Below are 27,496 nucleotides of genomic sequence, written 5' to 3' on the forward strand. Positions count from 1 at the left end.
GAATCATTAAAAACATGCAGAAGGACCCCATAAAGGTTCACTTTCTGGCAAAATCTAAGTGAATAGGCACAGTGATGTAAAAGAATCAACGCGTAGAAGGAGCCAATAAAGGTTCGCTTTCTGGCAAAAGATAATCGTTCGAAATCTAAGTGAATAGGCACACCGATATAAAAATATCATTAACACATAGAAGTAGCCCATAAAGGTTCACTTTCTGGCAAAAGATAATCGCTAGACATCTAAGTGAATAGGCACACCGATGTAAAAAAAAAATCATTAAAAACATGCAGAAGGAGCCCATAAAGGTTCACTTTCTGGCAAAATCTATGTGAATAGGCACAGTGATGTAAAAGAATCAACGCGTAGAAGGAGCCCATAAAGGTTCACTTTCTGACAAAAGATAATTGCTAGACATCTAAGTGAATAGGCACACCGATATAAAAATATCATTAACACATAGAAGGAGCCCATAAAGGTTCACTTTCTGTCAGAAAGATAATCGCTAGACATCTAAGTGAATAGGCACAGCAATGTAAAAATATCATTAAAACATAGAAGGAGCCCATAAAGGTTCACTTTCTGGCAAAAAGATAATCGCTAGACATCTAAGTGAATAGGCACACCGATGTAAAAGAATCATTAAAAACCTGCAGAAGGAGCCCATAAAGGTTCACTTTCTGGCAAAAGATAATCGTTCGAAATGTAAGTGAATAGGCACAGTGATGTAAAAGAATCATTAACACATAGAAGGAGCCCATCAAGGTTCACTTTCTGGCAAAAGATAATCGCTAGACATCTTTGTGAATAGGCACACCGATGTAAAAGAATCAACACGTAGAAGGAGCCCATAAAGGTTCACTTTCTGGCAAAAGATAATCGCTACATTATCATTAAAAACATGCAGAAGGAGCCCATAAAGGTTCACTTTCTGGCAATATCTAAGTGAATAGGCACAGTGATGTAAAACAATCAACACGTAGAAGGAGCCAATAAAGGTTGGTTTTCTGGCAAAAGATAACTGCTAGACATCTAAGTGAATAGGCACAGTGATGTAAAAGAATCATTAACACATAGAAGGAGCCCATAAAGGCTCACTTTCTGGCACAAGATAATCGCTAGACATCTTTGTGAATAGGCACACCGATGTAAAAGAATCATTAAAAACACGCAGAAGGAGCCCATAAAGGTTCACTTTCTGGCAAAATCAAAGTGAATAGGCACAGCGATGTAAAATAATGAAGGAGCCCATAAAGGTTCACTTTCTGGAAAAAGATAATCGCTAGACATCTAAGTCAATAAGCACACCGATGTAAAAAAATCATTAAAAACATGCAGAAGGAGCCCATAAAGGTTCACTTTCTGGCAAAAGATAATCGCTAGACATTTAAGTGAATAGGCACACCGATGTAAAAGAATCATTAAAAACATGCAGAAGGAGCCTATAAAGCTTACATTTCTGGCAAAAAGATAATCGCTAGACATCTAAGTAAATAGGCACTGAGATGTAAAGGAATCATTAACACATAGAAGGAGCCCATAAAGCTTCACTTTCTACAGTCCCTTTGGTCTAACTGCTGGTAAAGAGGTTTGGCTGCTCTCAAAGCAAACCCTTGTGGTTTCATTACGTGATATGGTCCTTACATGCATTTTGGCTCATACCCTTTATTATCTTTTAGTCAAGGACTGAATTGTGCCGCACAGATTTTTCTGACTACAACCAGATTTTATGGCTTAAAGGATATGTAATTTAATGTATATATATATATATATAGAGAGAGAGAGAAAGAGAGAGATAAATATATATATATATATATATATATATAGTTTAATAAGCTTCTCATAACCGTTATGTCAGTTCATCTTTATAAAAAGCAAGGTGCCCCTCCCCCGTAGGTGCTGGCATGTGCCCTGCTCTCCCTGTCATGACAGCAGTGCTATTGTGACATCATCAGAGCATAATAACCTCACACTGGGCGTGGAGCTTCAGTACTAGAGGAGACAGCAAGCTACTTGTAGTGACTGAACCTCCAGTAGTGCAAAAGATTAGTAAAGAGACTGACTTTTATTTCTTCATTTTGACCCATTTCTCCTCCTGCTTTTGTGATCGCTGAGTGAGGCAAGTCAGGGCAGATATTGTCGCAAAAACAACTGACGAGATGGGGACAACACTAGGCCCCTGGGAATGGATGTGTACCTGCTGCAAAACCACATGTGGCCTATGCCGGCGTGCCTGCCCCTGCGCCTGTTCCTGCAACTGTCCTTGCTCCTGCAAGTGCCCCTGCAAGCGCAAGTGCCCCTGCGACTGCCCCTGCGACTGCCCCTGCGACTGCCCGCGGGACTGCGACTGCCCTCGCGACTGCCCCTGTGACTGCTCCCGCGATTGCTTGTCAAACCTGTGCCCTGAAGAAGTGAAGGTCGAGGAAGTGAGCGCCGAGGATTACATTGACGAGGACAAAAAGGAGGTGAGAGCCCAACTCCGAGAGGACAACGCGGTGAAATCTTCTCTGAGGAGCTGTGGCGCCTTCACCTTTGGGTTGATTCTCACCGCCATGTATGCGGCCATCGTCCTCTTTGTGAAGAACTATAGCCTGAAGTACTGCATCGTGTCCTCAGTGGTCATCTGCATCCTCCTCACCCTCGGCATGGCCTTCTTCATGAAGATGCGGGTCACAGTGTTCCTTATGCTGCCCCAGCTCTTCTCAATTGAGGGCAAGACCATCGTGCTCCTGGTCGCCTTCTCGCTGGCCTTACAGGGACCTGCAGCCAACACCTTGGAGAATTTCCGGCGCTCATCTGAGTCCGTGTCCTGCGGCGTGGAACTGGCCATGAACCAGACCAAGGAGCTCCTGGAAAAAGTTAAAAGGCCGTTAGTGAGTGCGCTGGATATTCTGAGGAACATCGGCCAGAGGCTGAAAGGAGTGGCCGATCGGGCCAGAAAGTTCTTCAAGACGGTGACAGACGGAGTGAAGCACATCGGACGCGTCCTGCGGAATGTGTGGCGTTTTATCGCCAATATCGGGGAGGTCTGTAACGAGGAACTGGAAGTTCCCTATCTAAAGTGCAGGAAAATATTTGACACGGCACGGAATCAGTGCTTCCAGGTGATGCCATTCTTGTCATTCCTGTGCTACATTGTGGACGCCTTCAAACCGCTGTGTGGACTGGCTAAAACCGCTACAATCCTATGCCTCCTGCCAAAGTATCTCCAGAAATATGTCCGAAAGCATGTGAAAAACCCCATCATCAACATGCTCCGCAACATCAAGGACAAGTTTGAGTTTAACGTGACGGTTATTCACGACTTCGACATAAACCTGAACTCCAGCAAGAGCATCAAGCAGGTGGCAGTCGGCATCATGAGCGAAGTGCAGAGCACACTGAACCCCTATCTGGATGTGCTCAGCATGTTCAGCTATTCAATGACATTTGTTTGCCTCTTCATCTACATCATGGCCGCTCGGTACCAGCGCAAGTACCTCTATGAAGATAACCACGACAATATCTACATAACGCGGTCCTTCATAGAGCTGGACGTGATGAGAGCCAAGCAAGGGCGCAGAACCCTCCTGCCCCTTTCCGCCAGAGAGGCCTACAACTTCATCCTGCCAGGTTCGCTTTACCTGACCAAACGTGAGAGGAAGGGATATTCTTTTGACATTATCAACGTCTTCCGAAATGTTCTGGTGGTCGCATTTATGATGGTGATGGACTTCATCATCTACTGGGTGCTGGACATGGTGTATTACCTGCTGCAAGCGGACGTGGTTGCCAGAGCTCCGGTGACGTTCTCTGTGCTGATCAACGGCTCCGGTTATGCCAGCGAAATCTTCTCCAATGTGGTGTCTGCGTTTGACATCCTTCAGAGAGGGAACTTGACAGTTTTGTCAAAGAAATGCCTAGTCGCTCCGTCCGCCCCAGACTTTAAAGGATACATACTCATAGGTTCAATGTATGGCCTGTGCTTCCTCATTGCGATATTTGGCGTCTACATACGGAGGCTGCAGCGCGTAATCTGTGCCTATTATTACCCATCCCGTGAGCAGGAGCGCATCTGTTTTCTTTACAACAACTTGATAACCAAACGCACAAACATTGAGGACTCCTTGATCAGGAGCGTGAGGATGAATGCAGAGGACGGGGGGCACTCTAGCTTCCTGCAGGTCCTGGCGGCAAAACTCCCCGGGTGCCGCTGGTTTGCCCAGCTGTTGGGCACCAATGAGCAGTACTGCATGGCATGTGCCAAGATAATCACTGGCAGCGAGGGGCAGGACTGCGTGGCCTGCATCACCCCAGGCTGTAAAGGGATGTACTGCAGGGGCTGCTTTGAGATCCTTGATAACATCTGCACAATTTGTATGGCTCCACTGGCATACTCTGAGGCTATCGAAGAGGAGGTCGACTCCAGTGACGAAGAACAGGTCCACCTCTGGATCGATGCCATGAAAACCATTAAGGCTGAAGAGAAAGGAAAGAGGAAGAAGCTGAAAGAGGTTGTGAAGGATCGCATCAAACAGGTTCTCCGTAGCCAGGGTAGCAGAGCAGCGTTAGGCGAGAAGCTCCTGGAGAAGTATAAGGAGGAGGTCCGTGGCAGGGAGGAAGATGAGAGCTCAGGAATCAGTGAGGTTGAATCCAGTGAGGACTCTGAAGATACAGATTTTGAATATCAGAACTCAACAGAGGACACTGACTCTTCAGATTCTGAGGACCACACGACCCCCCCATTCACAAAGTGGACAGAAGCACGAAGGAAGAGGGATCTGGTCACCCCCGCGCGGCAGAGGCCACCCAGGAGGAGAGGACGGCGGGCGGTGAAGAATGGAGGTGGAAACTAGAATGGAATTCAGAAATATACCCACCCCTTCTTCTACCTAAATTTCCTTTGTAATCCCTTCACCACCAAGTGAATCGGCTTGCATCCTGTTCCTGCTGGTTTAGACCACAGTTTTTTGCGCCTTTCACTCTTAAATAAATTTTGACTTTGGGTTTGGGAAAACAAATAGCAGGTTTCTTTTAAGACATTTTAAATGTTCTTTTTTTATTATTTTTTTAGAAAACGAACAAAAAAGGATTAATACTTCAGGTCTACTGTACGTATTCCTTTCAATATTTAATGTTCCCAGATGTGAGTCATTACTGCCAACTGAATGCCCAATCCATTCTTATGACAAGCAGATCCAACAGAAGCTAGCACTTTAGGTCAGTATTGCTGACAGTAGATCGTCTATACCTGCTGAATACAGAACTAGACTGATGCATCATTTTCAAAGCCATTCGCATCTGGGAGGTATTTAGTTTTGCTGGCTTTAATCGCCAAATTCACAGGTTTCAGCATCTCTTTAAATGTAATACTTATATTTTAATGCTACCGAAAAATATATAATGGGAAAACTAAAAAGAAAGTTACCCGAATGGTCAATTCCCGCATTCAGATTCAATGGTCATGTTGTAGTATAAGCTGCATAGCATAGTCGGAGATGTTTATGAGTACTAATGTGTACTGCTTCTATTTAAATTGTAGTAGATATGAACATAGGGATAAAAAAAGAAGATGGGGTGCAAGTCACATTTTACCACTCAGTAAATTAAGCCAAACACGCGTATAGATCATTCCCCATTATTATTATTATTATTATTATTATCTTTTATTTATATAGCGCCAATAGTTTACGCAGGGCTTACTACAGTACATGAATTCAAGGGATATGACAAGACAAGAATTGACAGAGAGAGCCCTGCTCGCAAGCTTACAATCTTGAGGGAATGGGGTGACAAACATAAGGCACAGAGAAACTGTGAGAGGTAGTGTGATGGTTGTATCAATGACAAGGAAGTTCTAGCAGCTAAGATGGTATGCTTCTCTGAAGAAGTGGGTTTTGAGATGTTTCTTGAATGTCGGGAGGGAGGGAGGGTGAATGCTGAAGGTTCCTTGGGAGTAGATTCCAGAGATATATGGCAGCTCGAGTGAAATCTTGTAGACGGGAAAAGGAAGAGGTGATAAGTGAGGAGGAGTGCCTTAGCCCATGGGAAGAACGTAGGGATCGAGTAAGAGAGTATTTGCTAATGAGGTCAGAAATGTATGGAGGAACCGTATTATGGATGGCCTTATATGTCAGTACCAGGATTTTAAATGTAATTCTAAAGGCAATTGGGAGCCAGTGGAGGGTTTCACAGAGTGGGGAAGCAGAAGAGGAGCGACGTGCAAGGAAGATAAGGAAGTCCCTCAGACCAGAGGAGGATGTCTGGAGAAAACCAGATCAAGTGAGTGTCCTCAGACCAGAGGAGGATGTCGGGGAGAGGAGTTTAGAGCTAGCAGAGTTGTTAGATATATCTAAAGGAATGTTAAAGTCACCCAGAATAAGGCAGGGGATATTAGGAGAGAGGAAGAAAGGGAGCCAGGCAGTCAAAGAACTGTGAGGTAGGGCCTGGAGGGCGATATATGACAGCAATTTGAAGAGAGAGTGGAGAGAAAAGATGGATTGTGTGAACTTCAAAGCAACAGAATGAGAGGGAGGGCTTGGTATATGCTGGAAGGTGCAGTCAGGTGAGAGAAGGATGCCTACACCACCACCCTTTCTGCCATCAGGCCTAGGAGTGTGGCATCCTGTTATCTATGAAATCAAAGAGTATTTTGTGGGGGGGGGGAATCAGAGCTTTTGGCATACAAAGAAGAATGGATCCAGCCCCAAAATACCTTACCAACGATTAATGCATATTAAAGTACATAGGACCTACTTGAATATTTTGGGGTTTTGTTTACGTGAAAGAAAAGGAATAAACACCTGCTGGAGACACTGCGGCGCCAGAGCTGTTCAATGGAACGCATCTCCAGCAAGGCAAAAAGCTGAGGGCGGGGAAACAGCGCAAACGAGTTCTGATTAATCGCTCTATGCTTTTGCATAAAAAACAGGAAAATAACAGGTGACCCTCGGCTATCACAAACATCAAAAGACATATCGTGGCTAGAGTTTAACTTTAACCAATCTAGACGTTAGTTGGGTTTTCTCCACACTGTCCATCTCTCATTGTAATGTAGTGTAAAATAATTTAACCAACACACTTTAAACAGAGTTTAAACACAGGTTTACTTTGAATCTACTTAAAATACATTTTGTACCTTTCACTTTCCTAGATTTCCTTTCAAGTCCTAGATTTTGCAGTTCCATACACTAAAACATATGCCACGATGTTTAAAGATTACAGATTTAAGACATATTAATATATGCTTCAAAAAACTTCAAGGGGCAGGGAAATGACTAGATAATGCTGCCTGTTCCACAGTGAGACATAGATCTCAGCTTCCCGGAAGTAAACTAAATCACTACAAAATTACACTAATAAAACAATGTATCTCATTAGTTTATGAAACTGTTAGTATATGGCCAACTGAGGAGAGTTCAAAGATTCCAATATACTGATATGAATTTTGAAACAGCTGCCTCAGCGAAAAAGCTGCAAGGGTAAATCAATGTCAGGTTTGAACAGTATCAATGTATCTATTACTTATACAGCTAAGCCATTCTCCTAGCCAGTTTTAGTGGCTTTCACCCTGCATACACACATAAGCCGCTGAAATGAATCTTTCTGCGTGACACATTTTTTCTACTCTGCAATCTTGTGGTGTGGTGAAAATGTCATTAGGATGTAAGCCCCAAAAGGTAGACCGGCATTAACATACAGGCAACCCTGGGCAGGGCACCTAGATGGTAGGGGCACCTCTGCCAGGATGTCTGTTGGATTAGTAAGGCGGTATACACGAGGAGGCTCCAAAACCAGAGTTAGCCACAATTGACTCAATGACCTGACTAAACTTTAATTGATCTTAATGGTGTAAAACCAAATAAACACACTGGACAAGTAAAGCAAAAACAAAACCTTATAGCAAGGGTGTTTAACCGTCTCAATGCTGACCCAGTGACTTTGTCAAGTTCTGTGAATAATAGACTTAGAATTATAAGAGGCAAATGAGCCCAATTTCCGAGTTGCTGAGATCCTTGCATACTGTTAGGGGATTCCTGCCAAAGCAATAATTGGGCATTCAGTACTGTTCTGGGATCTCCACCAACTTAAATTAGAAACATGTGTCTGTCATTTTACACTTTAGATACCTCAGGTCTCTTTCTACAGTCCCTTTGGTCTAACTGCTGGTAAAGAGGTTTGGCTGCTCTCAAAGCAAACCCTTGTGGTTTCATTACGTGATATGGTCCTTACATGCATTTTGGCTCATACCCTTTATTATCTTTTAGTCAAGGACTGAATTGTGCCGCACAGATTTTTCTGACTACAACCAGATTTTATGGCTTAAAGGATATGTAATTTAATGTATATATATATATATATAGAGAGAGAGAGAAAGAGAGAGATAAATATATATATATATATATATATATATATATATATATAGTTTAATAAGCTTCTCATAACCGTTATGTCAGTTCATCTTTATAAAAAGCAAGGTGCCCCTCCCCCGTAGGTGCTGGCATGTGCCCTGCTCTCCCTGTCATGACAGCAGTGCTATTGTGACATCATCAGAGCATAATAACCTCACACTGGGCGTGGAGCTTCAGTACTAGAGGAGACAGCAAGCTACTTGTAGTGACTGAACCTCCAGTAGTGCAAAAGATTAGTAAAGAGACTGACTTTTATTTATTCATTTTGACCCATTTCTCCTCCTGCTTTTGTGATCGCTGAGTGAGGCAAGTCAGGGCAGATATTGTCGCAAAAACAACTGACGAGATGGGGACAACACTAGGCCCCTGGGAATGGATGTGTACCTGCTGCAAAACCACATGTGGCCTATGCCGGCGTGCCTGCCCCTGCGCCTGTTCCTGCAACTGTCCTTGCTCCTGCAAGTGCCCCTGCAAGCGCAAGTGCCCCTGCGACTGCCCCTGCGACTGCCCGCGGGACTGCGACTGCCCCTGTGACTGCTCCCGCGATTGCTTGTCAAACCTGTGCCCTGAAGAAGTGAAGGTCGAGGAAGTGAGCGCCGAGGATTACATTGACGAGGACAAAAAGGAGGTGAGAGCCCAACTCCGAGAGGACAACGCGGTGAAATCTTCTCTGAGGAGCTGTGGCGCCTTCACCTTTGGGTTGATTCTCACCGCCATGTATGCGGCCATCGTCCTCTTTGTGAAGAACTATAGCCTGAAGTACTGCATCGTGTCCTCAGTGGTCATCTGCATCCTCCTCACCCTCGGCATGGCCTTCTTCATGAAGATGCGGGTCACAGTGTTCCTTATGCTGCCCCAGCTCTTCTCAATTGAGGGCAAGACCATCGTGCTCCTGGTCGCCTTCTCGCTGGCCTTACAGGGACCTGCAGCCAACACCTTGGAGAATTTCCGGCGCTCATCTGAGTCCGTGTCCTGCGGCGTGGAACTGGCCATGAACCAGACCAAGGAGCTCCTGGAAAAAGTTAAAAGGCCGTTAGTGAGTGCGCTGGATATTCTGAGGAACATCGGCCAGAGGCTGAAAGGAGTGGCCGATCGGGCCAGAAAGTTCTTCAAGACGGTGACAGACGGAGTGAAGCACATCGGACGCGTCCTGCGGAATGTGTGGCGTTTTATCGCCAATATCGGGGAGGTCTGTAACGAGGAACTGGAAGTTCCCTATCTAAAGTGCAGGAAAATATTTGACACGGCACGGAATCAGTGCTTCCAGGTGATGCCATTCTTGTCATTCCTGTGCTACATTGTGGACGCCTTCAAACCGCTGTGTGGACTGGCTAAAACCGCTACAATCCTATGCCTCCTGCCAAAGTATCTCCAGAAATATGTCCGAAAGCATGTGAAAAACCCCATCATCAACATGCTCCGCAACATCAAGGACAAGTTTGAGTTTAACGTGACGGTTATTCACGACTTCGACATAAACCTGAACTCCAGCAAGAGCATCAAGCAGGTGGCAGTCGGCATCATGAGCGAAGTGCAGAGCACACTGAACCCCTATCTGGATGTGCTCAGCATGTTCAGCTATTCAATGACATTTGTTTGCCTCTTCATCTACATCATGGCCGCTCGGTACCAGCGCAAGTACCTCTATGAAGATAACCACGACAATATCTACATAACGCGGTCCTTCATAGAGCTGGACGTGATGAGAGCCAAGCAAGGGCGCAGAACCCTCCTGCCCCTTTCCGCCAGAGAGGCCTACAACTTCATCCTGCCAGGTTCGCTTTACCTGACCAAACGTGAGAGGAAGGGATATTCTTTTGACATCATCAACGTCTTCCGAAATGTTCTGGTGGTCGCATTTATGATGGTGATGGACTTCATCATCTACTGGGTGCTGGACATGGTGTATTACCTGCTGCAAGCGGACGTGGTTGCCAGAGCTCCGGTGACGTTCTCTGTGCTGATCAACGGCTCCGGTTATGCCAGCGAAATCTTCTCCAATGTGGTGTCTGCGTTTGACATCCTTCAGAGAGGGAACTTGACAGTTTTGTCAAAGAAATGCCTAGTCGCTCCGTCCGCCCCAGACTTTAAAGGATACATACTCATAGGTTCAATGTATGGCCTGTGCTTCCTCATTGCGATATTTGGCGTCTACATACGGAGGCTGCAGCGCGTAATCTGTGCCTATTATTACCCATCCCGTGAGCAGGAGCGCATCTGTTTTCTTTACAACAACTTGATAACCAAACGCACAAACATTGAGGACTCCTTGATCAGGAGCGTGAGGATGAATGCAGAGGACGGGGGGCACTCTAGCTTCCTGCAGGTCCTGGCGGCAAAACTCCCCGGGTGCCGCTGGTTTGCCCAGCTGTTGGGCACCAATGAGCAGTACTGCATGGCATGTGCCAAGACAATCACTGGCAGCGAGGGGCAGGACTGCGTGGCCTGCATCACCCCAGGCTGTAAAGGGATGTACTGCAGGGGCTGCTTTGAGATCCTTAATAACATCTGCACAATTTGTATGGCTCCACTGGCATACTCTGAGGCTATCGAAGAGGAGGTCGACTCCAGTGACGAAGAACAGGTCCACCTCTGGATCGATGCCATGAAAACCATTAAGGCTGAAGAGAAAGGAAAGAGGAAGAAGCTGAAAGAGGTTGTGAAGGATCGCCTCAAACAGGTTCTCCGTAGCCAGGGTAGCAGAGCAGCGTTAGGCGAGAAGCTCCTGGAGAAGTATAAGGAGGAGGTCCGTGGCAGGGAGGAAGATGAGAGCTCAGGAATCAGTGAGGTTGAATCCAGTGAGGACTCTGAAGATACAGATTTTGAATATCAGAACTCAACAGAGGACACTGACTCTTCAGATTCTGAGGACCACACGACCCCCCCATTCACAAAGTGGACAGAAGCACGAAGGAAGAGGGATCTGGTCACCCCCGCGCGGCAGAGGCCACCCAGGAGGAGAGGACGGCGGGCGGTGAAGAATGGAGGTGGAAACTAGAATGGAATTCAGAACTATACCCACCCCTTCTTCTACCTAAATTTCCTTTGTAATCCCTTCACCACCAAGTGAATCGGCTTGCATCCTGTTCCTGCTGGTTTAGACCACAGTTTTTTGCGCCTTTCACTCTTAAATAAATTTTGACTTTGGGTTTGGGAAAACAAATAGCAGGTTTCTTTTAAGACATTTTAAATGTTCTTTTTTTATTATTTTTTTAGAAAACGAACAAAAAAGGATTAATACTTCAGGTCTACTGTACGTATTCCTTTCAATATTTAATGTCCCCAGATGTGAGTCGTTACTGCCAACTGAATGCCCAATCCATTCTTATGACAAGCAGATCCAACAGAAGCTAGCACTTTAGGTCAGTATTGCTGACAGTAGATCGTCTATACCTGCTGAATACAGAACTAGACTGATGCATCATTTTCAAAGCCATTCGCATCTGGGAGGTATTTAGTTTTGCTGGCTTTAATCGCCAAATTCACAGGTTTCAGCATCTCTTTAAATGTAATACTTATATTTTAATGCTACCAAAAAATATATAATGGGAAAACTAAAAAGAAAGTTACCCGAATGGTCAATTCCCGCATTCAGATTCAATGGTCATGTTGTAGTATAAGCTGCATAGCATAGTCCCAGATGTTTATGAGTACTAATGTGTACTGCTTCTATTTAAATTGTAGTAGATATGAACATAGGGATAAAAAAAGAAGATGGGGTGCAAGTCACATTTTACCACTCAGTAAATTAAGCCAAACACGCGTATAGATCATTCCCCATTATTATTATTATTATTATTATTATCTTTTATTTATATAGCGCCAATAGTTTACGCAGGGCTTACTACAGTACATGAATTCAAGGGATATGACAAGACAAGAATTGACAGAGAGAGCCCTGCTCGCAAGCTTACAATCTTGAGGGAATGGGGTGACAAACATAAGGCACAGAGAAACTGTGAGAGGTAGTGTGATGGTTGTATCAATGACAAGGAAGTTCTAGCAGCTAAGATGGTATGCTTCTCTGAAGAAGTGGGTTTTGAGATGTTTCTTGAATGTCGGGAGGGAGGGAGGGTGAATGCTGAAGGTTCCTTGGGAGTAGATTCCAGAGATATATGGCAGCTCGAGTGAAATCTTGTAGACGGGAAAAGGAAGAGGTGATAAGTGAGGAGGAGTGCCTTAGCCCATGGGAAGAACGTAGGGATCGAGTAAGAGAGTATTTGCTAATGAGGTCAGAAATGTATGGAGGAACCGTATTATGGATGGCCTTATATGTCAGTACCAGGATTTTAAATGTAATTCTAAAGGCAATTGGGAGCCAGTGGAGGGTTTCACAGAGTGGGGAAGCAGAAGAGGAGCGACGTGCAAGGAAGATAAGGAAGTCCCTCAGACCAGAGGAGGATGTCTGGAGAAAACCAGATCAAGTGAGTGTCCTCAGACCAGAGGAGGATGTCGGGGAGAGGAGTTTAGAGCTAGCAGAGTTGTTAGATATATCTAAAGGAATGTTAAAGTCACCCAGAATAAGGCAGGGGATATTAGAAGAGAGGAAGAAAGGGAGCCAGGCAGTCAAAGAACTGTGAGGTAGGGCCTGGAGGGCGATATATGACAGCAATTTGAAGAGAGAGTGGAGAGAAAAGATGGATTGTGTGAACTTCAAAGCAACAGAATGAGAGGGAGGGAGGGCTTGGTATATGCTGGAAGGTGCAGTCAGGTGAGAGAAGGATGCCTACACCACCACCCTTTCTGCCATCAGGCCTAGGAGTGTGGCATCCTGTTATCTATGAAATCAAAGAGTATTTTGTGTGGGGGGGGGAATCAGAGCTTTTGGCATACAAAGAAGAATGGATCCAGCCCCAAAATACCTTACCAACGATTAATGCATATTAAAGTACATAGGACCTACTTGAATATTTTGGGGTTTTGTTTACGTGAAAGAAAAGGAATAAACACCTGCTGGAGACACTGCGGCTCCAGAGCTGTTCAATGGAACGCATCTCCAGCAAGGCAAAAAGCTGAGGGCAGGGAAACAGCGCAAACGAGTTCTGATTAATCGCTCTATGCTTTTGCATAAAAAACAGGAAAATAATAGGTGACCCTCGGCTATCACAAACATCAAAAGACATATCGTGGCTAGAGTTTAACTTTAACCAATCTAGACCTTAGTTGGGTTTTCTCCACACTGTCCATCTCTCATTGTAATGTAGTGTAAAATAATTTAACCAACAAACTTTAAACAGAGTTTAAACACAGGTTTACTTTGAATCTACTTAAAATACATTTTGTACCTTTCACTTTCCTAGATTTCCTTTCAAGTCCTAGATTTTGCAGTTCCATACACTAAAACATATGCCACGATGTTTAAAGATTACAGATTTAAGACATTAATATATGCTTCAAAAAACTTCAAGGGGCAGGGAAATGACTAGATAATGCTGCCTGTTCCACAGTGAGACATAGATCTCAGCTTCCCTGAAGTAAACTAAATCACTACAAAATGACACTAATAAAACAATGTATCTCATTAGTTTATGAAACTGTTACTATATGGCCAACTGAGGAGAGTTCAAAGATTCCAATATACTGATATGAATTTTGAAACAGCTGCCTCAGCGAAAAAGCTGCAAGGGTAAATCAATGTCAGGTTTGAACAGTATCAATGTATCTATTACTTATACAGCTAAGCCATTCTCCTAGCCAGTTTTAGTGGCTTCCACCCTGCATACACACATAAGCCGCTGAAATGAATCTTTCTGCGTGACACATTTTTTCTACTCTGCAATCTTGTGGTGTGGTGAAAATGTCATTAGGATGTAAGCCCCAAAAGGTAGACCGGCATTAACATACAGGCAACCCTGGGCAGGGCACCTAGATGGTAGGGGCACCTCTGCCAAGATGTCTGTTGGATTAGTAAGGCGGTATACACGAGGAGGCTCCAAAACCAGAGTTAGCCACAATTGACTCAATGACCTGACTAAACTTTAATTGATCTTAATGGTGTAAAACCAAATAAACACACTGGACAAGTAAAGCAAAAACAAAACCTTATAGCAAGGGTGTTTAACCCTCTCAATGCTGACCCAGTGACTTTGTCAAGTTCTGTGAATAATAGACTTAGAATTATAAGAGGCAAATGAGCCCAATTTCCGAGTTGCTGAGATCCTTGCATACTGTTAAGGGATTTCTGCCAAAGCAATAATTGGGCATTCAGTACTGTTCTGGGATCTCCACCAACTTAAATTAGAAACATGTGTCTGTCATTTTACACTTTAGATACCTCAGGTCTCTTTCTACAGTCCCTTTGGTCTAACTGCTGGTAAAGAGGTTTGGCTGCTCTCAAAGCAAACCCTTGTGGTTTCATTACGTGATATGGTCCTTACATGCATTTTGGCTCATACCCTTTATTATCTTTTAGTCAAGGACTGAATTGTGCCGCACAGATTTTTCTGACTACAACCAGATTTTATGGCTTAAAGGATATGTAATTTAATGTATATATATATAGAGAGAGAGAGAGAGAAAGAGAGAGATAAATATATATATATATATATATATATATATATATATAGTTTAATAAGCTTCTCATAACCGTTATGTCAGTTCATCTTTATAAAAAGCAAGGTGCCCCTCCCCCGTAGGTGCTGGCATGTGCCCTGCTCTCCCTGTCATGACAGCAGTGCTATTGTGACATCATCAGAGCATAATAACCTCACACTGGGCGTGGAGCTTCAGTACTAGAGGAGACAGCAAGCTACTTGTAGTGACTGAACCTCCAGTAGTGCAAAGGATTAGTAAAGAGACTGACTTTTATTTATTCATTTTGACCCATTTCTCCTCCTGCTTTTGTGATCGCTGAGTGAGGCAAGTCAGGGCAGATATTGTCGCAAAAACAACTGACGAGATGGGGACAACACTAGGCCCCTGGGAATGGATGTGTACCTGCTGCAAAACCACATGTGGCCTATGCCGGCGTGCCTGCCCCTGCGCCTGTTCCTGCAACTGTCCTTGCTCCTGCAAGTGCCCCTGCAAGCGCAAGTGCCCCTGCGACTGCCCCTGCGACTGCCCGCGGGACTGCGACTGCCCTCGCGACTGCCCCTGTGACTGCTCCCGCGATTGCTTGTCAAACCTGTGCCCTGAAGAAGTGAAGGTCGAGGAAGTGAGCGCCGAGGATTACATTGACGAGGACAAAAAGGAGGTGAGAGCCCAACTCCGAGAGGACAACGCGGTGAAATCTTCTCTGAGGAGCTGTGGCGCCTTCACCTTTGGGTTGATTCTCACCGCCATGTATGCGGCCATCGTCCTCTTTGTGAAGAACTATAGCCTGAAGTACTGCATCGTGTCCTCAGTGGTCATCTGCATCCTCCTCACCCTCGGCATGGCCTTCTTCATGAAGATGCGGGTCACAGTGTTCCTTATGCTGCCCCAGCTCTTCTCAATTGAGGGCAAGACCATCGTGCTCCTGGTCGCCTTCTCGCTGGCCTTACAGGGACCTGCAGCCAACACCTTGGAGAATTTCCGGCGCTCATCTGAGTCCGTGTCCTGCGGCGTGGAACTGGCCATGAACCAGACCAAGGAGCTCCTGGAAAAAGTTAAAAGGCCGTTAGTGAGTGCGCTGGATATTCTGAGGAACATCGGCCAGAGGCTGAAAGGAGTGGCCGATCGGGCCAGAAAGTTCTTCAAGACGGTGACAGACGGAGTGAAGCACATCGGACGCGTCCTGCGGAATGTGTGGCGTTTTATCGCCAATATCGGGGAGGTCTGTAACGAGGAACTGGAAGTTCCCTATCTAAAGTGCAGGAAAATATTTGACACGGCACGGAATCAGTGCTTCCAGGTGATGCCATTCTTGTCATTCCTGTGCTACATTGTGGACGCCTTCAAACCGCTGTGTGGACTGGCTAAAACCGCTACAATCCTATGCCTCCTGCCAAAGTATCTCCAGAAATATGTCCGAAAGCATGTGAAAAACCCCATCATCAACATGCTCCGCAACATCAAGGACAAGTTTGAGTTTAACGTGACGGTTATTCACGACTTCGACATAAACCTGAACTCCAGCAAGAGCATCAAGCAGGTGGCAGTCGGCATCATGAGCGAAGTGCAGAGCACACTGAACCCCTATCTGGATGTGCTCAGCATGTTCAGCTATTCAATGACATTTGTTTGCCTCTTCATCTACATCATGGCCGCTCGGTACCAGCGCAAGTACCTCTATGAAGATAACCACGACAATATCTACATAACGCGGTCCTTCATAGAGCTGGACGTGATGAGAGCCAAGCAAGGGCGCAGAACCCTCCTGCCCCTTTCCGCCAGAGAGGCCTACAACTTCATCCTGCCAGGTTCGCTTTACCTGACCAAACGTGAGAGGAAGGGATATTCTTTTGACATCATCAACGTCTTCCGAAATGTTCTGGTGGTCGCATTTATGATGGTGATGGACTTCATCATCTACTGGGTGCTGGACATGGTGTATTACCTGCTGCAAGCGGACGTGGTTGCCAGAGCTCCGGTGACGTTCTCTGTGCTGATCAACGGCTCCGGTTATGCCACCGAAATCTTCTCCAATGTGGTGTCTGCGTTTGACATCCTTCAGAGAGGGAACTTGACAGTTTTGTCAAAGAAATGCCTAGTCGCTCCGTCCGCCCCAGACTTTAAAGGATACATACTCATAGGTTCAATGTATGGCCTGTGCTTCCTCATTGCGATATTTGGCGTCTACATACGGAGGCTGCAGCGCGTAATCTGTGCCTATTATTACCCATCCCGTGAGCAGGAGCGCATCTGTTTTCTTTACAACAACTTGATAACCAAACGCACAAACATTGAGGACTCCTTGATCAGGAGCGTGAGGATGAATGCAGAGGACGGGGGGCACTCTAGCTTCCTGCAGGTCCTGGCGGCAAAACTCCCCGGGTGCCGCTGGTTTGCCCAGCTGTTGGGCACCAATGAGCAGTACTGCATGGCATGTGCCAAGACAATCACTGGCAGCGAGGGGCAGGACTGCGTGGCCTGCATCACCCCAGGCTGTAAAGGGATGTACTGCAGGGGCTGCTTTGAGATCCTTAATAACATCTGCACAATTTGTATGGCTCCACTGGCATACTCTGAGGCTATCGAAGAGGAGGTCGACTCCAGTGACGAAGAACAGGTCCACCTCTGGATCGATGCCATGAAAACCATTAAGGCTGAAGAGAAAGGAAAGAGGAAGAAGCTGAAAGAGGTTGTGAAGGATCGCCTCAAACAGGTTCTCCGTAGCCAGGGTAGCAGAGCAGCGTTAGGCGAGAAGCTCCTGGAGAAGTATAAGGAGGAGGTCCGTGGCAGGGAGGAAGATGAGAGCTCAGGAATCAGTGAGGTTGAATCCAGTGAGGACTCTGAAGATACAGATTTTGAATATCAGAACTCAACAGAGGACACTGACTCTTCAGATTCTGAGGACCACACGACCCCCCCATTCACAAAGTGGACAGAAGCACGAAGGAAGAGGGATCTGGTCACCCCCGCGCGGCAGAGGCCACCCAGGAGGAGAGGACGGCGGGCGGTGAAGAATGGAGGTGGAAACTAGAATGGAATTCAGAACTATACCCACCCCTTCTTCTACCTAAATTTCCTTTGTAATCCCTTCACCACCAAGTGAATCGGCTTGCATCCTGTTCCTGCTGGTTTAGACCACAGTTTTTTTGCGCCTTTCACTCTTAAATAAATTTTGACTTTGGGTTTGGGAAAACAAATAGCAGGTTTCTTTTAAGACATTTTAAATGTTCTTTTTTTATTATTTTTTTAGAAAACGAACAAAAAAGGATTAATACTTCAGGTCTACTGTACGTATTCCTTTCAATATTTAATGTCCCCAGATGTGAGTCGTTACTGCCAACTGAATGCCCAATCCATTCTTATGACAAGCAGATCCAACAGAAGCTAGCACTTTAGGTCAGTATTGCTGACAGTAGATCGTCTATACCTGCTGAATACAGAACTAGACTGATGCATCATTTTCAAAGCCATTCGCATCTGGGAGGTATTTAGTTTTGCTGGCTTTAATCGCCAAATTCACAGGTTTCAGCATCTCTTTAAATGTAATACTTATATTTTAATGCTACCAAAAAATATATAATGGGAAAACTAAAAAGAAAGTTACCCGAATGGTCAATTCCCGCATTCAGATTCAATGGTCATGTTGTAGTATAAGCTGCATAGCATAGTCCCAGATGTTTATGAGTACTAATGTGTACTGCTTCTATTTAAATTGTAGTAGATATGAACATAGGGATAAAAAAAGAAGATGGGGTGCAAGTCACATTTTACCACTCAGTAAATTAAGCCAAACACGCGTATAGATCATTCCCCATTATTATTATTTATATTATTATTATCTTTTATTTATATAGCGCCAATAGTTTACGCAGGGCTTACTACAGTACATGAATTCAAGGGATATGACAAGACAAGAATTGACAGAGAGAGCCCTGCTCGCAAGCTTACAATCTTGAGGGAATGGGGTGACAAACATAAGGCACAGAGAAACTGTGAGAGGTAGTGTGATGGTTGTATCAATGACAAGGAAGTTCTAGCAGCTAAGATGGTATGCTTCTCTGAAGAAGTGGGTTTTGAGATGTTTCTTGAATGTCGGGAGGGAGGGAGGGTGAATGCTGAAGGTTCCTTGGGAGTAGATTCCAGAGATATATGGCAGCTCGAGTGAAATCTTGTAGACGGGAAAAGGAAGAGGTGATAAGTGAGGAGGAGTGCCTTAGCCCATGGGAAGAACGTAGGGATCGAGTAAGAGAGTATTTGCTAATGAGGTCAGAAATGTATGGAGGAACCGTATTATGGATGGCCTTATATGTCAGTACCAGGATTTTAAATGTAATTCTAAAGGCAATTGGGAGCCAGTGGAGGGTTTCACAGAGTGGGGAAGCAGAAGAGGAGCGACGTGCAAGGAAGATAAGGAAGTCCCTCAGACCAGAGGAGGATGTCTGGAGAAAACCCAGATCAAGTGAGTGTCCTCAGACCAGAGGAGGATGTCGGGGAGAGGAGTTTAGAGCTAGCAGAGTTGTTAGATATATCTAAAGGAATGTTAAAGTCACCCAGAATAAGGCAGGGGATATTAGGAGAGAGGAAGAAAGGGAGCCAGGCAGTCAAAGAACTGTGAGGTAGGGCCTGGAGGGCGATATATGACAGCAATTTGAAGAGAGAGTGGAGAGAAAAGATGGATTGTGTGAACTTCAAAGCAACAGAATGAGAGGGAGGGAGGGCTTGGTATATGCTGGAAGGTGCAGTCAGGTGAGAGAAGGATGCCTACACCACCACCCTTTCTGCCATCAGGCCTAGGAGTGTGGCATCCTGTTATCTATGAAATCAAAGAGTATTTTGTGTGTGGGGGGGGAATCAGAGCTTTTGGCATACAAAGAAGAATGGATCCAGCCCCAAAATACCTTACCAACGATTAATGCATATTAAAGTACATAGGACCTACTTGAATATTTTGGGGTTTTGTTTACGTGAAAGAAAAGGAATAAACACCTGCTGGAGACACTGCGGCTCCAGAGCTGTTCAATGGAACGCATCTCCAGCAAGGCAAAAAGCTGAGGGCAGGGAAACAGCGCAAACGAGTTCTGATTAATCGCTCTATGCTTTTGCATAAAAAACAGGAAAATAATAGGTGACCCTCGGCTATCACAAACATCAAAAGACATATCGTGGCTAGAGTTTAACTTTAACCAATCTAGACCTTAGTTGGGTTTTCTCCACACTGTCCATCTCTCATTGTAATGTAGTGTAAAATAATTTAACCAACAAACTTTAAACAGAGTTTAAACACAGGTTTACTTTGAATCTACTTAAAATACATTTTGTACCTTTCACTTTCCTAGATTTCCTTTCAAGTCCTAGATTTTGCAGTTCCATACACTAAAACATATGCCACGATGTTTAAAGATTACAGATTTAAGACATTAATATATGCTTCAAAAAACTTCAAGGGGCAGGGAAATGACTAGATAATGCTGCCTGTTCCACAGTGAGACATAGATCTCAGCTTCCCTGAAGTAAACTAAATCACTACAAAATGACACTAATAAAACAATGTATCTCATTAGTTTATGAAACTGTTAGTATATGGCCAACTGAGGAGAGTTCAAAGATTCCAATATACTGATATGAATTTTGAAACAGCTGCCTCAGCGAAAAAGCTGCAAGGGTAAATCAATGTCAGGTTTGAACAGTATCAATGTATCTATTACTTATACAGCTAAGCCATTCTCCTAGCCAGTTTTAGTGGCTTCCACCCTGCATACACACATAAGCCGCTGAAATGAATCTTTCTGCGTGACACATTTTTTCTACTCTGCAATCTTGTGGTGTGGTGAAAATGTCATTAGGATGTAAGCCCCAAAAGGTAGACCGGCATTAACATACAGGCAACCCTGGGCAGGGCACCTAGATGGTAGGGGCACCTCTGCCAAGATGTCTGTTGGATTAGTAAGGCGGTATACACGAGGAGGCTCCAAAACCAGAGTTAGCCACAATTGACTCAATGACCTGACTAAACTTTAATTGATCTTAATGGTGTAAAACCAAATAAACACACTGGACAAGTAAAGCAAAAACAAAACCTTATAGCAAGGGTGTTTAACCCTCTCAATGCTGACCCAGTGACTTTGTTAAGTTCTGTGAATAATAGACTTAGAATTATAAGAGGCAAATGAGCCCAATTTCCGAGTTGCTGAGATCCTTGCATACTGTTAAGGGATTTCTGCCAAAGCAATAATTGGGCATTCAGTACTGTTCTGGGATCTCCACCAACTTAAATTAGAAACATGTGTCTGTCATTTTACACTTTAGATACCTCAGGTCTCTTTCTACAGTCCCTTTGGTCTAACTGCTGGTAAAGAGGTTTGGCTGCTCTCAAAGCAAACCCTTGTGGTTTCATTACGTGATATGGTCCTTACATGCATTTTGGCTCATACCCTTTATTATCTTTTAGTCAAGGACTGAATTGTGCCGCACAGATTTTTCTGACTACAACCAGATTTTATGGCTTAAAGGATATGTAATTTAATGTATATATATATAGAGAGAGAGAGAGAGAAAGAGAGAGATAAATATATATATATATATATATATATATATATATATATATATATATAGTTTAATAAGCTTCTCATAACCGTTATGTCAGTTCATCTTTATAAAAAGCAAGGTGCCCCTCCCCCGTAGGTGCTGGCATGTGCCCTGCTCTCCCTGTCATGACAGCAGTGCTATTGTGACATCATCAGAGCATAATAACCTCACACTGGGCGTGGAGCTTCAGTACTAGAGGAGACAGCAAGCTACTTGTAGTGACTGAACCTCCAGTAGTGCAAAGGATTAGTAAAGAGACTGACTTTTATTTATTCATTTTGACCCATTTCTCCTCCTGCTTTTGTGATCGCTGAGTGAGGCAAGTCAGGGCAGATATTGTCGCAAAAACAACTGACGAGATGGGGACAACACTAGGCCCCTGGGAATGGATGTGTACCTGCTGCAAAACCACATGTGGCCTATGCCGGCGTGCCTGCCCCTGCGCCTGTTCCTGCAACTGTCCTTGCTCCTGCAAGTGCCCCTGCAAGCGCAAGTGCCCCTGCGACTGCCCCTGCGACTGCCCGCGGGACTGCGACTGCCCTCGCGACTGCCCCTGTGACTGCTCCCGCGATTGCTTGTCAAACCTGTGCCCTGAAGAAGTGAAGGTCGAGGAAGTGAGCGCCGAGGATTACATTGACGAGGACAAAAAGGAGGTGAGAGCCCAACTCCGAGAGGACAACGCGGTGAAATCTTCTCTGAGGAGCTGTGGCGCCTTCACCTTTGGGTTGATTCTCACCGCCATGTATGCGGCCATCGTCCTCTTTGTGAAGAACTATAGCCTGAAGTACTGCATCGTGTCCTCAGTGGTCATCTGCATCCTCCTCACCCTCGGCATGGCCTTCTTCATGAAGATGCGGGTCACAGTGTTCCTTATGCTGCCCCAGCTCTTCTCAATTGAGGGCAAGACCATCGTGCTCCTGGTCGCCTTCTCGCTGGCCTTACAGGGACCTGCAGCCAACACCTTGGAGAATTTCCGGCGCTCATCTGAGTCCGTGTCCTGCGGCGTGGAACTGGCCATGAACCAGACCAAGGAGCTCCTGGAAAAAGTTAAAAGGCCGTTAGTGAGTGCGCTGGATATTCTGAGGAACATCGGCCAGAGGCTGAAAGGAGTGGCCGATCGGGCCAGAAAGTTCTTCAAGACGGTGACAGACGGAGTGAAGCACATCGGACGCGTCCTGCGGAATGTGTGGCGTTTTATCGCCAATATCGGGGAGGTCTGTAACGAGGAACTGGAAGTTCCCTATCTAAAGTGCAGGAAAATATTTGACACGGCACGGAATCAGTGCTTCCAGGTGATGCCATTCTTGTCATTCCTGTGCTACATTGTGGACGCCTTCAAACCGCTGTGTGGACTGGCTAAAACCGCTACAATCCTATGCCTCCTGCCAAAGTATCTCCAGAAATATGTCCGAAAGCATGTGAAAAACCCCATCATCAACATGCTCCGCAACATCAAGGACAAGTTTGAGTTTAACGTGACGGTTATTCACGACTTCGACATAAACCTGAACTCCAGCAAGAGCATCAAGCAGGTGGCAGTCGGCATCATGAGCGAAGTGCAGAGCACACTGAACCCCTATCTGGATGTGCTCAGCATGTTCAGCTATTCAATGACATTTGTTTGCCTCTTCATCTACATCATGGCCGCTCGGTACCAGCGCAAGTACCTCTATGAAGATAACCACGACAATATCTACATAACGCGGTCCTTCATAGAGCTGGACGTGATGAGAGCCAAGCAAGGGCGCAGAACCCTCCTGCCCCTTTCCGCCAGAGAGGCCTACAACTTCATCCTGCCAGGTTCGCTTTACCTGACCAAACGTGAGAGGAAGGGATATTCTTTTGACATCATCAACGTCTTCCGAAATGTTCTGGTGGTCGCATTTATGATGGTGATGGACTTCATCATCTACTGGGTGCTGGACATGGTGTATTACCTGCTGCAAGCGGACGTGGTTGCCAGAGCTCCGGTGACGTTCTCTGTGCTGATCAACGGCTCCGGTTATGCCAGCGAAATCTTCTCCAATGTGGTGTCTGCGTTTGACATCCTTCAGAGAGGGAACTTGACAGTTTTGTCAAAGAAATGCCTAGTCGCTCCGTCCGCCCCAGACTTTAAAGGATACATACTCATAGGTTCAATGTATGGCCTGTGCTTCCTCATTGCGATATTTGGCGTCTACATACGGAGGCTGCAGCGCGTAATCTGTGCCTATTATTACCCATCCCGTGAGCAGGAGCGCATCTGTTTTCTTTACAACAACTTGATAACCAAACGCACAAACATTGAGGACTCCTTGATCAGGAGCGTGAGGATGAATGCAGAGGACGGGGGGCACTCTAGCTTCCTGCAGGTCCTGGCGGCAAAACTCCCCGGGTGCCGCTGGTTTGCCCAGCTGTTGGGCACCAATGAGCAGTACTGCATGGCATGTGCCAAGACAATCACTGGCAGCGAGGGGCAGGACTGCGTGGCCTGCATCACCCCAGGCTGTAAAGGGATGTACTGCAGGGGCTGCTTTGAGATCCTTAATAACATCTGCACAATTTGTATGGCTCCACTGGCATACTCTGAGGCTATCGAAGAGGAGGTCGACTCCAGTGACGAAGAACAGGTCCACCTCTGGATCGATGCCATGAAAACCATTAAGGCTGAAGAGAAAGGAAAGAGGAAGAAGCTGAAAGAGGTTGTGAAGGATCGCCTCAAACAGGTTCTCCGTAGCCAGGGTAGCAGAGCAGCGTTAGGCGAGAAGCTCCTGGAGAAGTATAAGGAGGAGGTCCGTGGCAGGGAGGAAGATGAGAGCTCAGGAATCAGTGAGGTTGAATCCAGTGAGGACTCTGAAGATACAGATTTTGAATATCAGAACTCAACAGAGGACACTGACTCTTCAGATTCTGAGGACCACACGACCCCCCCATTCACAAAGTGGACAGAAGCACGAAGGAAGAGGGATCTGGTCACCCCCGCGCGGCAGAGGCCACCCAGGAGGAGAGGACGGCGGGCGGTGAAGAATGGAGGTGGAAACTAGAATGGAATTCAGAACTATACCCACCCCTTCTTCTACCTAAATTTCCTTTGTAATCCCTTCACCACCAAGTGAATCGGCTTGCATCCTGTTCCTGCTGGTTTAGACCACAGTTTTTTGCGCCTTTCACTCTTAAATAAATTTTGACTTTGGGTTTGGGAAAACAAATAGCAGGTTTCTTTTAAGACATTTTAAATGTTCTTTTTTTATTATTTTTTTAGAAAACGAACAAAAAAGGATTAATACTTCAGGTCTACTGTACGTATTCCTTTCAATATTTAATGTCCCCAGATGTGAGTCGTTACTGCCAACTGAATGCCCAATCCATTCTTATGACAAGCAGATCCAACAGAAGCTAGCACTTTAGGTCAGTATTGCTGACAGTAGATCGTCTATACCTGCTGAATACAGAACTAGACTGATGCATCATTTTCAAAGCCATTCGCATCTGGGAGGTATTTAGTTTTGCTGGCTTTAATCGCCAAATTCACAGGTTTCAGCATCTCTTTAAATGTAATACTTATATTTTAATGCTACCAAAAAATATATAATGGGAAAACTAAAAAGAAAGTTACCCGAATGGTCAATTCCCGCATTCAGATTCAATGGTCATGTTGTAGTATAAGCTGCATAGCATAGTCCCAGATGTTTATGAGTACTAATGTGTACTGCTTCTATTTAAATTGTAGTAGATATGAACATAGGGATAAAAAAAGAAGATGGGGTGCAAGTCACATTTTACCACTCAGTAAATTAAGCCAAACACGCGTATAGATCATTCCCCATTATTATTATTATTATTATTATTATCTTTTATTTATATAGCGCCAATAGTTTACGCAGGGCTTACTACAGTACATGAATTCAAGGGATATGACAAGACAAGAATTGACAGAGAGAGCCCTGCTCGCAAGCTTACAATCTTGAGGGAATGGGGTGACAAACATAAGGCACAGAGAAACTGTGAGAGGTAGTGTGATGGTTGTATCAATGACAAGGAAGTTCTAGCAGCTAAGATGGTATGCTTCTCTGAAGAAGTGGGTTTTGAGATGTTTCTTGAATGTCGGGAGGGAGGGAGGGTGAATGCTGAAGGTTCCTTGGGAGTAGATTCCAGAGATATATGGCAGCTCGAGTGAAATCTTGTAGACGGGAAAAGGAAGAGGTGATAAGTGAGGAGGAGTGCCTTAGCCCATGGGAAGAACGTAGGGATCGAGTAAGAGAGTATTTGCTAATGAGGTCAGAAATGTATGGAGGAACCGTATTATGGATGGCCTTATATGTCAGTACCAGGATTTTAAATGTAATTCTAAAGGCAATTGGGAGCCAGTGGAGGGTTTCACAGAGTGGGGAAGCAGAAGAGGAGCGACGTGCAAGGAAGATAAGGAAGTCCCTCAGACCAGAGGAGGATGTCTGGAGAAAACCAGATCAAGTGAGTGTCCTCAGACCAGAGGAGGATGTCGGGGAGAGGAGTTTAGAGCTAGCAGAGTTGTTAGATATATCTAAAGGAATGTTAAAGTCACCCAGAATAAGGCAGGGGATATTAGAAGAGAGGAAGAAAGGGAGCCAGGCAGTCAAAGAACTGTGAGGTAGGGCCTGGAGGGCGATATATGACAGCAATTTGAAGAGAGAGTGGAGAGAAAAGATGGATTGTGTGAACTTCAAAGCAACAGAATGAGAGGGAGGGAGGGCTTGGTATATGCTGGAAGGTGCAGTCAGGTGAGAGAAGGATGCCTACACCACCACCCTTTCTGCCATCAGGCCTAGGAGTGTGGCATCCTGTTATCTATGAAATCAAAGAGTATTTTGTGTGGGGGGGGGAATCAGAGCTTTTGGCATACAAAGAAGAATGGATCCAGCCCCAAAATACCTTACCAACGATTAATGCATATTAAAGTACATAGGACCTACTTGAATATTTTGGGGTTTTGTTTACGTGAAAGAAAAGGAATAAACACCTGCTGGAGACACTGCGGCTCCAGAGCTGTTCAATGGAACGCATCTCCAGCAAGGCAAAAAGCTGAGGGCAGGGAAACAGCGCAAACGAGTTCTGATTAATCGCTCTATGCTTTTGCATAAAAAACAGGAAAATAATAGGTGACCCTCGGCTATCACAAACATCAAAAGACATATCGTGGCTAGAGTTTAACTTTAACCAATCTAGACCTTAGTTGGGTTTTCTCCACACTGTCCATCTCTCATTGTAATGTAGTGTAAAATAATTTAACCAACAAACTTTAAACAGAGTTTAAACACAGGTTTACTTTGAATCTACTTAAAATACATTTTGTACCTTTCACTTTCCTAGATTTCCTTTCAAGTCCTAGATTTTGCAGTTCCATACACTAAAACATATGCCACGATGTTTAAAGATTACAGATTTAAGACATTAATATATGCTTCAAAAAACTTCAAGGGGCAGGGAAATGACTAGATAATGCTGCCTGTTCCACAGTGAGACATAGATCTCAGCTTCCCTGAAGTAAACTAAATCACTACAAAATGACACTAATAAAACAATGTATCTCATTAGTTTATGAAACTGTTAGTATATGGCCAACTGAGGAGAGTTCAAAGATTCCAATATACTGATATGAATTTTGAAACAGCTGCCTCAGCGAAAAAGCTGCAAGGGTAAATCAATGTCAGGTTTGAACAGTATCAATGTATCTATTACTTATACAGCTAAGCCATTCTCCTAGCCAGTTTTAGTGGCTTCCACCCTGCATACACACATAAGCCGCTGAAATGAATCTTTCTGCGTGACACATTTTTTCTACTCTGCAATCTTGTGGTGTGGTGAAAATGTCATTAGGATGTAAGCCCCAAAAGGTAGACCGGCATTAACATACAGGCAACCCTGGGCAGGGCACCTAGATGGTAGGGGCACCTCTGCCAAGATGTCTGTTGGATTAGTAAGGCGGTATACACGAGGAGGCTCCAAAACCAGAGTTAGCCACAATTGACTCAATGACC

General features: G+C 45.0%; 4 protein-coding genes across 4 annotated transcripts; all 4 read left to right on the forward strand.

Annotated features, from left to right (window-relative positions):
• Positions 1-2,156: 2,156 nt before the first annotated feature.
• Positions 2,157-4,832, forward strand: LOC128483994 (DC-STAMP domain-containing protein 2-like). The gene has a single exon (XM_053460315.1). The coding sequence runs from the start codon at positions 2,157-2,159 to the stop codon at positions 4,830-4,832; it is 2,676 nt and encodes an 891-aa protein (XP_053316290.1).
• A 3,901-nt stretch (positions 4,833-8,733) lies between these two features.
• Positions 8,734-11,385, forward strand: LOC128483995 (DC-STAMP domain-containing protein 2-like). Its single transcript, XM_053460316.1, has one exon. It carries the CDS (start codon positions 8,734-8,736, stop codon positions 11,383-11,385), a length of 2,652 nt encoding a protein of 883 aa, XP_053316291.1.
• A 3,900-nt stretch (positions 11,386-15,285) lies between these two features.
• On the forward strand, positions 15,286-17,949 carry LOC128483996 (DC-STAMP domain-containing protein 2-like). Its single transcript, XM_053460317.1, has one exon. The coding sequence runs from the start codon at positions 15,286-15,288 to the stop codon at positions 17,947-17,949; it is 2,664 nt and encodes an 887-aa protein (XP_053316292.1).
• A 3,913-nt stretch (positions 17,950-21,862) lies between these two features.
• LOC128483998 (DC-STAMP domain-containing protein 2-like) lies at positions 21,863-24,526 on the forward strand. Its single transcript, XM_053460318.1, has one exon. It carries the CDS (start codon positions 21,863-21,865, stop codon positions 24,524-24,526), a length of 2,664 nt encoding a protein of 887 aa, XP_053316293.1.
• Positions 24,527-27,496: the final 2,970 nt, after the last annotated feature.

This window comes from Spea bombifrons, chromosome 3, assembly GCF_027358695.1.
Source record: "Spea bombifrons isolate aSpeBom1 chromosome 3, aSpeBom1.2.pri, whole genome shotgun sequence".
In the NCBI taxonomy this organism is placed as follows: Eukaryota; Metazoa; Chordata; class Amphibia; order Anura; family Pelobatidae; genus Spea; species Spea bombifrons.

Bases quoted from the DNA above. Each gene is read 5' to 3' on its own strand.
- LOC128483994 (XM_053460315.1), top strand. From the start codon at position 2,157: ATGGGGACAACACTAGGCCCCTGGGAATGGATGTGTACCTGCTGCAAA.
- LOC128483995 (XM_053460316.1), top strand. From the start codon at position 8,734: ATGGGGACAACACTAGGCCCCTGGGAATGGATGTGTACCTGCTGCAAA.
- LOC128483996 (XM_053460317.1), top strand. From the start codon at position 15,286: ATGGGGACAACACTAGGCCCCTGGGAATGGATGTGTACCTGCTGCAAA.
- LOC128483998 (XM_053460318.1), top strand. From the start codon at position 21,863: ATGGGGACAACACTAGGCCCCTGGGAATGGATGTGTACCTGCTGCAAA.